Here is a 15,565-nt window from a genome sequence, read left to right on the forward strand (position 1 = left end):
TAAAGTCTACTCAGAAAATAATTTAAACCAGTCTATAGATCTTCCTGTGTTTTTCCTAATCATACCAACAAGGCAGAGTACAAACTACACCAGTTGGACGTTCATAGGCAATTGCGTTTTTACCTGCACAGAACTAAGGAAATAAGGAAGTCAGACCAACTATTCCTTTCTTATGCCTTGGGCAAACAGGTCTCCCATTTTCCAAGGTAACCTTGTCCAGATGGTTGTCGCACACTATTTTTTTCATTTATCAGTTAAGGAACAAAGAGTTACCTATTAAACCGCAAGGTCATTCTACTAGAGCCTTGGCCACCTCTATAGCCTTCCAGTCTAGGTTGCCCATGGATTCTATCTGTGTAGCTGCCACGTGGGCAAACCCTCATACCTTTATTTCTCATTACAAGTTGGATATGGTCTCCAGGAGCAGAGCTGACTTTAGTTCCACTGTTCTGAAGAGTCTGTTCCACTAAGCCACCCAGGTTTTTAGGTGCTAGGGACACTGTCCCAACCAGCAAGAATGAAGGCGAGATAGACAACTTAACATAAAGAAGTTATGTACCTACCATAACATTCCATGTTAGTTGTCTTCATCTCGCCTTTCTTCTTGTGTCCCACCCTCCATCCCCCTGTCTTAGTGGACTGAGAGGAGTTTTTCCTGTTTTCACTGGCTGTGTGTTCTCTTGCTTTCCTTTATTGACTTAGAGAATATGGCAGGTATAGTCAACTGATTTTTTGACTGTTTATTCTCTTGTTATGTCTGGAGTTAGCTATTTCAAATGAGATCTAGGTAGCTATCGCTAGGCATTATGGGATAAGGGGTAGCCTTGAGCCAGTAAACTGCTCTCGAGCTATTGAAGATGGCCGAGTTGGAGCCGAGGATCGGCTCTGATCCCAACCAGCAAGAAGGAAAGCGAGATGAAGACAACTAGCATGGAATGTTATGGTAGGTACATAACTTATTTTTCTTTCAGTTCCTTTTACTTGAACTTCAGCCCTAAACCGGATCATTATTCCTTTTTTTTTGTTTGTCTGTAAAACGCTTGCACTGCATATTCTGATCATGGATAAATATTTTTCATTTGTTTATATGCACCCAAAAAAATTCCATGGCCTGCCCAATCTCAAATATCAAGTCAGAAAAAGTCTCTTTATTAATTCAAATAAATGCTCTTACCTATTTTGCTTAGACACCCAGAGGTGCTATGACAGAGTCCTAAACCTCATACCTGTCTAAACTTTCTTTTTTACTGCTCACACATATTGTATACTTCTTTTTTTTTTGTTTCTTTTATTTCTTCTTCCTTCTCCAGCAATTTGTGCATAAGTTTTATCTCTGGAACTTTTTCTGGCATGGTCTCTTCTTCTCCTTTTTCTTCTATTTTTCCATGATGTCACTCCATGAAATTGCTGCTCCATTTTCTGGCTCACTTTGGTTTACCATTTCTTACAAACAATCATCCCCCCATTGGAGGGCTGTAATTATGCATTTTTCAGAGATAAGTCTCTCTTTCAAACATTCTCCTCTGAAAGCTTTCCTGCGAATCCATCTCTGTTTTAGCTACAATCTCCTTTTTCTCCAATTTCACTGTATTTTCTGCTCCCACATCATTGAAAAGAACTTCTGGTAGCAATTCTACCATTTTGACTACATTTTCAGTAACTTTCATTCCAGTTTCAGCACAAGCTGAACCAGCCACATTTTCTCCCTGTTTCTCCAGGCCACCTTCGTGCCTAGAACAGGAAGTTTGTTGTCGCACACAAATGCATCCCCCTACTAACAAGAGTAGGGAAAGTTCCCTGATGCCCTGGCCAAAGTCCCCTATTAGTATTAACACCACTTAATGTGTCCCCTGAAAAGAGTTTGCTAGCCTAGTAGGATTAACCCGGTCAACAAAGGATAATTAAAAATTAAATACAAATTTATAGCAGACATATGTAGAAAGGAAAATTAGGTGGGCAGAAGTTGTGGTTGAGAATTGCTGAAGTGGTATCGGAAATGAAGTGGGCTGTTTTAAAGTAAAACTTTTACAACTTTGTGTATACACAACTAGAAGAGACAGGACAAAAAAGAGCTGCCATTAAAAGATAACACATTCAACAATGAAAAGTGGAAAGGATGGAAATGAAAACTAAGGCAAGAAGGACTGAAAGATTAATGAATGAGTTTATGAAAAACTATTTTGCAGTGTGTGTGTGTGTGTGTGTGTGTGTGTGTGTGTGTGTGTGTGTGTGTGTGTGTGTGTGTGTGTGTGTGTGTGAGAGTGTGAGAGAGAGCACGCGCGTGCAAGCGTGCATGCATGAATGTCTTTGGTGGGTCCCTGGAATTCAAAGCCAGAAGTCATGTTGTTCAGATGAGTGTTTTTACCATGCCTCAAGCACCAGCAATGCAAGACATCATGAAGCTTCAGAGTTTAGTGAACTCTGTAGTCTTTTGTCAACATCTGTATGCTCACTGGTCAGGATTTAGTAAGGAGAAAGAGATGCAACTTTTCTCCACGAAACCCATCTGTATATGTTCACATGCTGTGGTTTGAGATGCAACTTTTTTTCCATGAAGCCTATCCCTAATGATTGATTTTCTATCTGACAAATTCTCCTACGGTGTTTCACCTCATTTTGTTACATATTCTTAATGTCACTTGCATTCTTTCCCTTTGTTAGTACCTCTACTAGGTTATGTGCAATTTAAATATGCCAGATGATTTTATTTGTTTATTTCTATAAGTCTGGGTTTTCGATAGATATTTGACCTGAATTTAATTTCTTAAGTTGCATCAGATTTCACCTGGAACTCAGTTCATCCACCTTCTTTGTGCACATTTATCAGCAGATTCCCATTCAGAACGAACCTTTGAGAAAGGCTTATTTTCTAAATCAACCCTTTTTGTTTTCCAGTGAAGAGGGTAGAGAAGCTCAACCAGAACTAGTGCGTATCTAGGTAACTAGCGTGCTGCTCTGTTTTGTGACTGTTCATAGGTTCATAGGTAGGTACTAGGCTATCGGCCTGAGGGCATAAGTAAGCTTAGCCAAAAGGTGTCTTGGCTTTCGCCCACCCATTCAGATTAATTTCCTGAAAGGTTTATCAAGTCCTGGCTACAACTCCTTTGACTATGTTTTTCAGTATTTTAAGAGTGAGTAGTTGCTCAACAACTTGACTTTCAGCTTCAGAAAACATTTAATCTTTGATGACAGATGAGCTTAATTACTGATTGGGGTTAATATGATGGCATATACTGTTGGAGCACTTCTTAAAAACAGCTTGTAAAAATTAACAAGAAATTACAATCTAGCACTGGTTATTTGTCTCTGCATCACGTCTTTTCATCCTCCTCTGTTTTGATTTCTTTTTATTTTTTGAGTCAGCCTTGTAGTTGATCCTGTTTACTGATTTACTTTGAACATCTAAATAAAAAAACTGCAGTTGTTTTGAGGAGCCGTCTATGTAGGTATTCACTGTTCGTGTATGTAGTTCATCCATCAGTAGACTTTTTTATGCCTTTTTACTTGTACCAACTCAGTGGTATCAGTCAGTGATCTGATGTCCATTTCATTATGCATCACAAATGGGTCTTCGGATCCAAGCCAGCCATTTCTCAGACATATGATCCAAGCCTCAAACTCCTTCAACTTCCATAATGCCTCACTCCCCAACAAACCCTCAGATCTCATTTGCTCCTGTTTGGTCCGGACGTGATTGTGAGCCTCTCCAGTCTTCTTAGTGAAATCTTCCTTGTTTCTTAGATTTTTCTTAGTTTTTTTTTTGTTTGTAATTTAGTAGTTAGTCTTCCTGTCTTCTGTATCTCCTCTTCTACTACGCTATCCTAGTGGTTGCTAGCATTAGGTCCTTCCCACCATTTTTTTTTTTTGTAGTTTTGTTTTCCCCTTTTTCCTTTCCTTTTTCTTCTAAACTAAAAAACAAAAAAAAAAAAAAAAAAAAACCGTTCCCACTATCCTTTAGTTTAGTGTATCTGTTAGTAGTAACGTGTGATTGGTTCCTTCTTTTTCTGTGTGCATGCTCTGTGTGAGTGCCTGACAATTATGTCAGACAAGCCTGAGAAACTCACTGGGTTTAAGAGGTGTGCTTCTAATGGGCATAAGATTCCCCAATCTGATACCCACAAGAGGTGTGTTTATTGCATGGACCCAGGGCACTTGGATATGCCTTGCAATATTTGCTCGGCTTTCAGTCCTTGGGACCTAGCCGATAGGAGGAACAAGCTCATCTTGAGAGGGCTTCTTCCCTCCTGTCGAGTCCAGACTCCCACTTAGAAGAAGCAACCCCCCTCTGCTTTCCTGGGGACATCAGCGTCTTCTGAGAAAACATTTAGATCCGTCTTCATGGGATCCCTCAGTTCCACACTTCTCTCCGGATCCGACAGGCCATTCAGATCTGAGGGAGTCAGCGCCAACCCATCCTTTCACCCTGCTGGATCTAGTGGCCTCGGGTCCAAGCAGCCTCTCCGAGACATCAGAGGTCATCAGGATCTGTAGTTCATCTTCTCTGGAGTGGACTCTGAAGCACACCCACTAGGAGCATAAGTCTGAGTGTTTCTCTGCGCTGAGCCAAGTCACCAAAACCAGCTTGTACCACCTGGCAAGGTGCTTCACTGGTGCGGTCTACACATTCCTCTTTATCCTCTAGGTCCTCTTGGCTCTCGCATTTGAAGATGGAGCGGATAATGAGTTTCCTCAAAGCAAAGATCCAGCTTGGGATTTTGCCTTCTCCAACCCACTTTGGCTCCATGAGAGCTCTGACCCCAATACCTCAACCTTCAATCCCTTTGGTTTCGGAGTCGCAGAACCTGGTGAGTTTGAGTAGATCAGTGTCGGTTCATGGGAGGTTCCCTCGGCTCCAACAGAGTCCCAGACCAGCTTGGCTCTGATTTTGTTGGAGCTGAGTGGGTCTCAGAGCCAAGGGATTGACACCGGGTCATCAGGATTTGTCGGTTCTGACTTTGTCCTTCTCTGAGCCATCCCTTCCTTTGGGGGCTATGGCCTTCGATAGCTCAGATCTGGTGCATTCTAGCAGTGTCATATCTGGGGTGGTTTTGTCTTTTTCTCCCTTGGGGACTTCGGCCTCTGGGGGGGGGGGGCTCCTCTAGCATCCTTGGCATTTCAGGTTAGAGAGGGCTTTCTCGGCTCCTTGAGAGATGGTCCCACCTCTACCAGGCCCCTCGCAATCCTCTGTGGATCATGGCTTTGCTTCTATTTGTCTGATCCCTGGTCAGACCCTCCCAGAGAGCCTCCAGCCAACCCCTCAACAAGGGGTTTACCTGTCTTCCAAGTCTTTCTTGAGTACTCTGTGGAAGAGGTCCCCCAGAAGTGCCTGTGCAAGAGGAAGTACATTGACTCCCCTTTGGTATCTTTAACAGAGGACACCAACTTTGATGAAGGGGAAGGGTCCCCCCAATTTCTACCTGATATCTCCTTTGAAGATTAGAAATTCTGAAACAAAAGCATGGATGGTCATCCCAGCCCCATTTCTTGAAGGTGTCCTTGTTCTTGGAGGTGTGCGGGATGGGATCATCTACGTCCTGGGTGACCTCTCCAGCGGACAAGCTTATTGACTTTATTGCCCACTGGGCTTGGAAGAAGCGTGATACCATAGATCCAATTCCAAGGGGGCTGATATAGGTATCTTAGCGCCCCTTAGGATCACCACTTCTGGAGTAAATGTGTCATGGTTGATGCCATTGTGATGTCGGCAGCCATCAAGAAAGAGATCGCTGAACAGAACTCTACTGTCCACCCCACCCCCCCACCTCCTGAATAAAGAGTCTCAGGCCTTGGACAGACATGGGAAGTGAGTGTATGCCTCAGACACTTTCTGACTGAGAGAATTAAATTATCTGCCACATTTCACTCACCTATATAGAGATTTGGTGAAGGAACTTTCCACATCTCTGGGGCAGTTGCTGTTAGAGGAAGCCTTTAAAAAGGTCTCCCCACAGCTGAATACCATAGCTTCTATTACTAACTCTTCAATGAGGCTAATCTCCTATGCGGCAGAGGGAACCTTTTGAGCACCTGGTTCAGGCATAGCTGTTAGACGACATGCCTGGATGAGATTGTGGGTTTGTGGACCCCTTCAAATTATTGTTCATTAACACCCCTTTGATGGTTTCTCCTTGTTCAGACCATTGGTTATGAAGACTCTGACCCACAGCGAACAAGAGGGCAAGACTCTTATCTGCTGTGGGAATTAAATTTTCTTCCCCTCAATGGACCTTTTCCAGGAACCAATGGAGCAGGAAGAAGATGTGGTTCTGCAAATCCCAAGGGGCCTTCCCTGGTTTGCAGGAAGAATCCTCTTTTAGGGGCAGAGGGAGAGGCTTTAATGGTAGGTGCTGCCCAAGGGGCAGAAGGGTCCACACAACCAGAGCTTCAGGAAACCCTTCTCTGACAAGTCCTTTCAGTGCTCCTGAAGCATTGTCTGACAGTCCTGCTCTGGAAGTAGTGGTGGGCAGACTGTCCCTACACCCATCCTGTACAGACATAACAAAGGACGCTTGGGTGTTAAACATCATATCCAGAGGCTACTATATTCTCTTTTCTCTTCCGCCTTCCTCCACAGGTCTCCCTGACAGAGAATCCCCTTGTAGAAGTGCAAATACTTCTAGACAAAAGAGTCATCCAGCAGGTCCCAACCTAACAACGAGGATGCAGAACTTACTCACTTCTTTTCGGTGCCAAATAAGATTGGGGACTTTCAGCCCATACTGGATCTCAGCAGTTTAAATTTGTTTGTCAAAAATGGTAACGGTACAGTCCATTCTGATGCTAATGCACAAGGATGACTGGATGTGCTCAGTAGATCTCCAGGATGTGTAGTATCATATCAAAATAGACAGGAGCTCCAGGAGATTTTTACACTTCCGGCTGGGGGCCGATCATTACCATTTCAGAGCACTGCCCTTTGGTCTCACCACAGACCCCCTGGGTGTTCGCCAAACGCATGGCAGTAGTAACAGCGCACCTCTGTCTGCAAGATTTTCAGGTGGTTCCCTACCTGGACGATTGGCTCCCTATTGCACCCACAAGGCATCAACTGTTCAGGTGATCCAGGTGATGTTGCACCTGTTTCTTCACCTGGGAATTGTGGTCAGCATAGCCAAATCCAGTTTGGCCCTGGTTCAAGAAATAGAATTCATCGGACACAGTTGAACACGACAATGCAAGTTGCAGCTCTTCCCTCACAATGGATATCATCTGTCAGACAACACGTACAATGCCTACTAGACACTCCATCTCCTCCAGCTCGCTCAGTTCTTATAGCCTTGTGCTCCATGTTGGCTGCCATCTTCCTGGTGCTTCTAGCCATGTTCTTCATCAGACTTCTTCAGGGGACCCCGGCTGTTCAGTTGTCCATACGGTGTTACCCATTATCAGCCCTGATCAAACTTGCACCAATTTGCAGTTGTCACCTGCTATGGTGGATGCTCATGGATGATCTAAATTTAAGCAGGCCTTCTGTCTCCCCCCCCTTTGGCCACAGTGACCACGGACACCTCCCTGTTGGGGTGGGGGCATTTTCAGGGAAGGATGGTCCAAGGCACATGGTTCCTCATGGATAACAAATTGCACAAAAAAATCCTTGTACATGAGAGCAGTCCTCCTCATGCTGCAAGCTTTTCAGGACTGCCTCCCTCTGGGGACGATTGCAATCTTGACTGACAATATGTCAGTAGTAGGGGGGAACCCAATCTTACCCGCTTTGCAGAGAGGCCATGAGAGTTTGAGAATGGGTGATTGCCTCCAACCTCTTTCTTACTGCAATGCACATCCCTTTCCTGCCTCAGTCTCCAATATCCTCATGTTTTTGAGCTCTCTTTTTCATGAGGGAGCGAATTTCTTCACAAATAAGGTACAACTTGCTGCCATCACTAACTTCCACATCGGGAAGGGAGTTGGTTCTTCCTCTACCCTTTCTTCTTCCAAACTTCGCTAGGCTTTCTTAAAAGGAGTTTTTCACCTGAGACCTCCGATCAAGGATCTTTCTCCACCTTAGGATCTTACTTTAGTTTTCCAGGGTCTCACCTGAAAACCGTTCGAACCTGCCATTTCTTGTGAGCTGAAGTACTTGTCTTGGAAGACTGTCTTCCTTGTGGCTATCACATCAGCCAGTAGAGTTTCAGAATTGCAGGCTCTGTCTTCTAAATCTCCATACATAACCTTCTTCAATGATAGAGTTTCTGTCCGAGCAAATACCTCATTTGAGAGTTTGCTTCGGAGGTCAACATGAATCAAACCATTCATTTACCTGTGTTCTTTCCTAATTGTTCTAACAAAGGCGAGTATATTTTGCATTCTTTGGACAGTCACAAATAGTTACGCTTCTACCTACATAGGACTAGGCCTCATAGAAAGTCAGATCAACTGTTCATTGCTTTTTCACCTAACAGATTCGGACAAGCGGTCTTTAAGGTTACCTTGGCAAGATGGAATACGGAATGTATCTCTACTGTTTATTCCCAACAAGGCAGACTACTACCCCATCTGGTTAGAGTCCACTAGATCTGTGTCAACCTCGTCATCCTTCTCTGCTAGAACTCCAGTTGATGAGATCTGTGCTGCAGCTGCTTAGTCTACAGCTCATACCTTTATATCTCATTACAAGTTAGACATTATTTCCAGGAACAGAGCATCCTTTGGTTCTTCGGTGCTCAGGCATATCCTTCCTTGAGGTCCTCCCAGGCTTTGTATAGCTAGGGACTCTGACTCATTCTTGAGTCATAATGAAAGGGCCAACATCAGATTAGAAGTTATGTACTTATCATAATTTGGTATCTGTGTTGTCCAATTTCATTATGCATTGCTTCCTGCCCTCCTTCCCCTTTCTTGTGCAGATGAGAGTAACCTAGACTACTAAGGAACCCACTGTTTCCTTGTTTGGACTCCAATGGGACTTTAGTTTCTGTTTTCTGTTTTAGCTTGGCATGTCCCACCTCATTATTAGGGCAGCAAATTCAATCTAAAGGTTTGCTGAGGAGTGAGGCATTATGGGAGAGGGAGGAGTTTGAAGATCGGATCATATGACTGAGAAATGGCCAGCTTAGATCTGAGGACGAATCCGAAGATCCATTTGTAATGCATAATGAAATTGAACAGCACAGGTACGGAGTTAGGGTAAGTACATAACTTCTATTTATTTCCAAGCTTAGTCCTAAGCACATTTCATGTTAAACAGCACAATTACATATAACCAGCAATTAATCAGTAACAAATAGTAAAACATAAGGCAGAAATCCCATTCCTTAAAATGGTAATCATTTGTTGTACTGTATTTTAAGAGTTATGTTTCTGTTTGCTCATTAATAATTTATTAATTTTGCAGTTCAGGACTGTTTCCACTTCTTGCAAATGCTGCAATGTCTGTCAAACCAGCCCTTCTTAGTCTCTATGAGACTCACTACCTGCCTCTGGGAAAAACTCTAAAACCTGGCTTGCAAGGGTTACTAACTGGAATTTTACCTGGACTAGAAGAAGGCGCAGAATATTATGACAGGTGAGAGGACTGCATATTACTAAATGGAATTATTAAATACTAGAGAAAATTGTTAATGTTTGTAGATGGACCATAAAATGTGCCAGTAAATCAGCAAGATTTGCAGATCAACTTTGCTAACTTAATGTATAAAGTTTTCAGATGAAACATGTTATCCAAGGGCATAGCAGTTAAGTATTTTAAATGTTCAGGCATTGTTATCTTTGGTAGCTTTATATTATATAATGACCTATTGTGTCAGATTAATTTATTCCCACCAGCTTTATTATAGGGGGATGACACTACTTCACCTTCCTGGAAAATCTGTGTTTGGGTGCTGGAAAGGAAACTCCATATCATAGTTGAGTCTTTTGTTTCAGGAATAACAGTGAGGATTGTTATATTTTATGGACCTAGAGTATCCCATAATGTATTCAGGGAGGTTTAGAATACTCCAAAATGGTTTTGTGAATGAAAGGGGAGGTAGTATTTTTAATGCCACTGAAATTGCTGAATGTAAGTGGCTCAATTATTTTAGGTCTATGTACCACCAGATTTAAATATTGCCAGTAGTATTAAGCCCATTTTAAAATCTAGACGGAAATGTCTTTAAATCTTTTTTGCCTTAAGTGTTTTTAAATTGCTCTTATGATGTCATAATGTAACTGATGTGATTTTATTCGCTGGTCACTTATATGAAAGCTTTTCAGCTTTATTGAAATTTTATGCATTGAAAAAGAGTTTGTTACTCGAAAGCTTTGCTTTTTATTAAACTTGTGGATGTTGAACGTTTCGGTCTTATTTCTTGTTGGATTATTCGCTTGGACTGTAAGGTTCTTCAGCTGAGGAGGGAGTGTTGCTCTTTGGTATTCCGGGAGGTGTTTTAACAGTAGAAGGTTCCAAGGGATGCTGCTGTGCAGTAATCAGTCACTACATTTGTGGAGTGAGAAATGTGTTTACATTATCACTGTCAAGTCTAGTGCTATCAGAATGGATGTAGGACCTCACAAAGTGTGTGCCTTATCTATCCAGCTCTTCAAGTGACTTTGATCTCTGGTGTCCTCTAGAAAGGTTTGTTGCTGAGTGTGAAGCAGTTGGAATGTACATTTGCACCTGTCAATCAGAAATCATGGTTCTCTGGATTGTTCTCTGAAGGTAAGAAGAGCTGGAATCTATTCCGTAGGAGTTTAAATATGCTGGGCAGCCTTGTTCACATAGGAGTCCGGTGAGAATTGGAGGACTGACCAGTTAATGAGTGCAGCAGTGGTAGTATTACATGTTTTATACCAGACTATGGTGGTGAAGCAAGAGCATGGTCAAAGGGCAGAGCAGACAGTTTACCTTTTAGCCTTTGTGCCCATTTTCCTGTGGTCACAATGTCAGAGTAATGACAGAATGAACTGAATTGCAGGTACATCAAACCTTTCATTTGCTGGGTTACTGGGCTCACCTTTCACTGGCTAAAAGTAGTGAAGTAGGCCTTTATGGATTGTCTCAGATTAAAGCCATTACATGTTTAGTTTGAGAGGCGTCAGTTGAAGTAGGGTTGGCACATGTTGAGGATTCCCCTGGTCTGCTTCCTTGGGGGGTATATCAAGCACAGCCCACTGACAGCAGACCCCAGAGCAAATGCAGGTCATATCAAAAAGACTATATCATACAGCTTGACTAGAAATAATTGAAATTTTATCAAGATTATTTGGAGACTTTTAATGGTATTTAAGTCTGGTCTGCCTTCCTCAGCTTGTTACCACTGTGACTCTGAGTTGGAGCAGCAGTGTAGAAAATGGATGGTTCTATTTTGATTAGATGCAGAATTTGAGAGGACCAGGATAAACAAAGTTCAGGCATAGTAGGTGCACATTTTAAAATACAGTCATTATGTGGGAGAGGGATATGGGTATTACATTTTTTGAGGATTGTAGTTTCAGAGAGTAGTAATATAAATAATAATATAAAACTTTTTAGGAGGGCCTTGTCATTAAATAATTTAAAAGAAGTTAACAACAGAGGACTTGAAGATTAAAAACTTTCTACATTGTTGGAAATGTATATATTTGTATCTTCCCTAAAGCGTTCAGGCTATGGTATGGTTTGGTTTGTGCTTCTCCTATTCATGTGTCATACCCAAGTTTGTCCCTTCTTTATAGACTGTCTGCTCCTGGTGCTAATCAGGAATTGTACAAATATAACTTATTTTGGCAGAATTGAAATGCAGAATATCCAAAAAGACTTTGTATCTCCCCACTTCCTTGGGAGGTTTAGGCCTAAAGGATTCTGAGAAATTTATGAAACTGGTCCACTGTAAATATTCTGTATGCTCCTCACAGAATCCTATAATTTGATCTGGAAACAGATGAGTCTTTCACAGTTATGTGGTCTTCTGAGGGTCTACAGTGTGATTCTTCTTCTTTTTCTTCTTTCTGCTGCTTTTTCCATTAGGGGTCGCCACAGCAGAACAACAGTCTGCAGAACAATTGGCAGTGGAGTTTTACGGTGTTGAGTTGCCAGACTGGCACCCAACCTTCTCCACAGAAGGCACACACATGCACACCTGAGGCCAATTTAGAGTGTCCAGTCCACCTACAGCATGTCTTTGGGGTGTGGGAGGAAACCGAAGGCTCTACAGTGTGATTAATGAGTTGAAAGTTTGTGCCCAAAAGGGAAGTCCTCTAATTGTTATAGAGAGTATGGCGCCCTCTGTGGGTATTTTAGGCAGGAACCAAGGAATTACAAAAGGGTGCTCTTACTGATTTATTATTTTTCCCTTTTACACTTATTTACTGGTTAGAGAAGGTCTATATCAGCATTTCAAAAATTTAATAGCTTGAATCATGAAATATCGAACTGAAATGATCGAACTATTACATTTTCGAATGCCGATTAAAAAAAACACACAAAAAAAACCTAAAGGGTGTAGGCAGGGGGGCAAGCCCCCCTGCACCCCGCACATGGGGGGCTGCGTCCCCCACATCCCCGCTACTTAAATATACCAACTCCACGATCGCACTACATTGAAGTAAATGGAAATCTCCCCTTACGGAGATTTCCATTTACCCATTCGATGTTCTGCACTTTCGGCATTTTCAGCGTTTGAGATGCTGATAAGAACCTGGTTAGGGAGTGGCAACTACTTAAAACTAGTCAAGGATTAAGATACTGGACTCAGTTGTGGGAGAGAGGATCCCTTATTTCACAGGAAGTATTTGACCAAAGATATGCCATGGAATTTCTAGGTAAAAATCTGCATATAAGGCTGATATATGAATTACACAGATGCCTAATGTTCTGGGTCCCCTACAAAGTATTTTCTCAGTGTCATTGTGGACTTAATGGAGATCAAGACAGTCTGTTGAGAGGTCATATCAGCAAAGCATATCAAATCCTTAGTCAGATAAATACATTTAGAATTTGGTAGGAGAATAACATCGGCATTAGTATTTCAGAAGACCTATGGGCGATGCCTTCTGATTCCTAGATAAGTCATAATCTAGGAAGTTGAGATTCTTTGGATGACCGTATATGTTCAAGTTCTTTTATACCCCTTGCATTTCAACTTCTTAGATAAGTCATAATCTAGGAAGTTAATATTCTTTGGATGACAGTATATGTTCAAGTTCTTTTATAGCACTTGCATGTGCGCATGGCTAAATCTGGTCTAGATTAAATGAGCGGATGTTTAAAAAAAGTGAACGCTGATTTATCGACCCCATGAAAGCGAAAGCTTACAAACCCGAACACTTAGAACAGCGATTTTTTTCCAAGGGAAAAAAAATCGCTGTTTCACAAAAGAAATAAAAAAAAACCCTTTAAAACATTACATAAAGTGGGGGGCTTTGCCCCCACAACCCCCCTACTTAAATATACCAACTCCAAGATCGCATTACAGTGACGAAAACGGCAAAGTAACACAGGCGGCCATATACCATTTCACTATTTTGCTGTTTCGTGCTTTCAAGTTCAATCAAGACGCATTCGAAAGAATGTGTCTTCGATCATATAATAGGAACCCACTAATTCCTAATGCCTTCCCACTTTGATGGAGATGTGAAGAGGCAGCGGTGGGTGAATGGATACTCATATTTAGTTATGCCCCAAACTGATAGATTTTTGGAACAAACTCCAGAATAAGATACAGTCTATATGGGAGTCATTCATTATACTTGCACCTTAGCTGTATTTTTGGGGATCTCTGACACTCCTGAATTTCTCAAAGAAGAAAGTATGATTTTTGCATTTAGTAATGTTGTTAACTGAGATGTATATAACTAAAAAATGGAAGCAAAGACACTTCCCTACCTTGAAGGATCTGTTAGAGCTACTGAAGGAAGATAAGTTGTTAGGACATGGAATGTTAAGGTGAAAGTGAAATGACAGCTTTAGAAGACATGCCTTAATTGAAGGTTATTGGGTGATTAACATTCCTATAGAACTAATTGTTATAGGTTCATAGGTAGGTACTAGGCTATCGGCCCTGGGGCCTATACAAGCCCAGCCAAAAAGGTACCCTGGCTTTTGCCACGTAAGAAAATTATTTTCCTGTGCCACTGTCGATCAGAGCCACAGAAGTAATCCCCGGGGTGAATTTCCTGTTTCTCATCCAGTCATCAAGATTTTTCTTGAAGAGTGCTAATGAGGAACTTAAAACAAAAAGACAGCTTGGAAACACCAAAGCAAATTCTCTCTCAATTTAATTCTCTTTCAGTTTAATTATTAAACTGAAAGAGAATTAAACTGAGAGAGAATTTGCTTTGGTGTTTCCAAGCTGTCTTTTTGTTTTTCGCTAGTTTGTCTTACTTTGGTTCCTGTCTAATGAGGAGCTTTGTTTGATATAGATAGGTAGTTTGTTCCAGAGTATGGGAAGTCTCTGGGACAGGAATCTATCCCTCCGGCATGTTCTGTTTATTGTGGTGACAAGGTTTAGGTCCTTAGAGCTTGTAGCTCGGAGGGATTGGGATTTCTTTAAGTTGAGCATGTCCAACAGCTCTGGGTTTGACATAGCTTTGTATGTTAGGCAGAGATCACCTCTGAGTAGGCGATATGCGACAGAGTAAAACTGGAGTTTTTTGAGATGGTCTGCGTAGGGCATTTGTTTGAGGCCGGTAATCCCCTTTGTGAGGTATTTCTGTGGCCTTTCCAGTTGTTGTAGATGTCTTATGAGGTACATACCAAAAGAGGCGTTGTACTCTATAATGGGTCTAATAAGTGATGAGTAGAGGGGAACAATGACCTCTTTTTTTCTGGATGAGAAACCTTTTGTGATGAGGTGTGCCACGTAGAAGGATTTCCTGACTACTGTGGCGATGTGATTATCAAAGGAGAGACTACTGTCCACCTGTGTCCCAAGGCCTCTTATCACACTTTCGGTGTTAAGTATACTACCGCCTATGTTGTAGTTCATGGGTACAGAGTTTTTACCAAAGGGGATGACAGTGCACTTTTTGGCATTGAGCTTGAGGCCATGGCTTTGACACCAAGCATCTGTCTCAGTGAGGCCCTTTTGTAGGATGTCCACATCGTTAGGAGTTTCGATTATGGCTCCTAGTTTGCAGTCATCTGTGAACTTAGTTAGCCAAAGACCTTGTGTGTTAGCCTGTACTTCAGAGAAGTAGATACCAAACAGGAGAGGACCCAGGACTGAACCCTGTGGTACTCCACTTGTCACTGGTCTGAAGTCGGATTTGTAGTTTGCTACTTTCACAGTTTGGGTTCTGTCAGTGAGCCAGTTGGCAACCCATCTTGTGACATAGGGATTTATACCTAGTTTAGTGAGTTTATCTATAATTCCATTGTGGGGGATGGTGTCGAAAGCCTTGACAAGATCTAGATAGGCTGTGTGAACCACCTTACCCTTGTCTATAGCTTTGGTGATTGCTTCAAAGAAGTCTATCAGGTTTAGGAGACATGATCTGCCTCTTACAAACCCGAACTGGGTGGGGTCCAGAGTTTGGAGATTACCAATGTCTTTGTTTATAAGTTCCATGATGATACGTTCCATGGCCTTGCAGACCAGGCTTGTCAGGCTAATGGGGCGGTAGTTCCCGGGGTCCATGGTGGCTCCCCCCTTGTGGAGTGGGATAA

The 15,565-nt window shown here is 42.2% G+C and overlaps 1 protein-coding gene across 1 annotated transcript in view; it reads left to right on the forward strand.

Annotated features, from left to right (window-relative positions):
• DOP1A (DOP1 leucine zipper like protein A) overlaps positions 1 to 15,565 on the forward strand; it is a 2,183,138-nt gene that overhangs the window by 494,768 nt on the left and 1,672,805 nt on the right. The window contains exon 4 of the mRNA XM_044073353.1: positions 9,335 to 9,505. Within this exon, the coding sequence (XP_043929288.1) occupies positions 9,335 to 9,505 (171 nt within the window). The remainder of the gene's footprint in view (positions 1 to 9,334; positions 9,506 to 15,565) is intronic.

Source organism: Protopterus annectens, chromosome 1.part1 (assembly GCF_019279795.1).
Source record: "Protopterus annectens isolate FY-2018-M chromosome 1.part1, PAN1.0, whole genome shotgun sequence".
Taxonomy (NCBI): Eukaryota; Metazoa; Chordata; order Ceratodontiformes; family Protopteridae; genus Protopterus; species Protopterus annectens.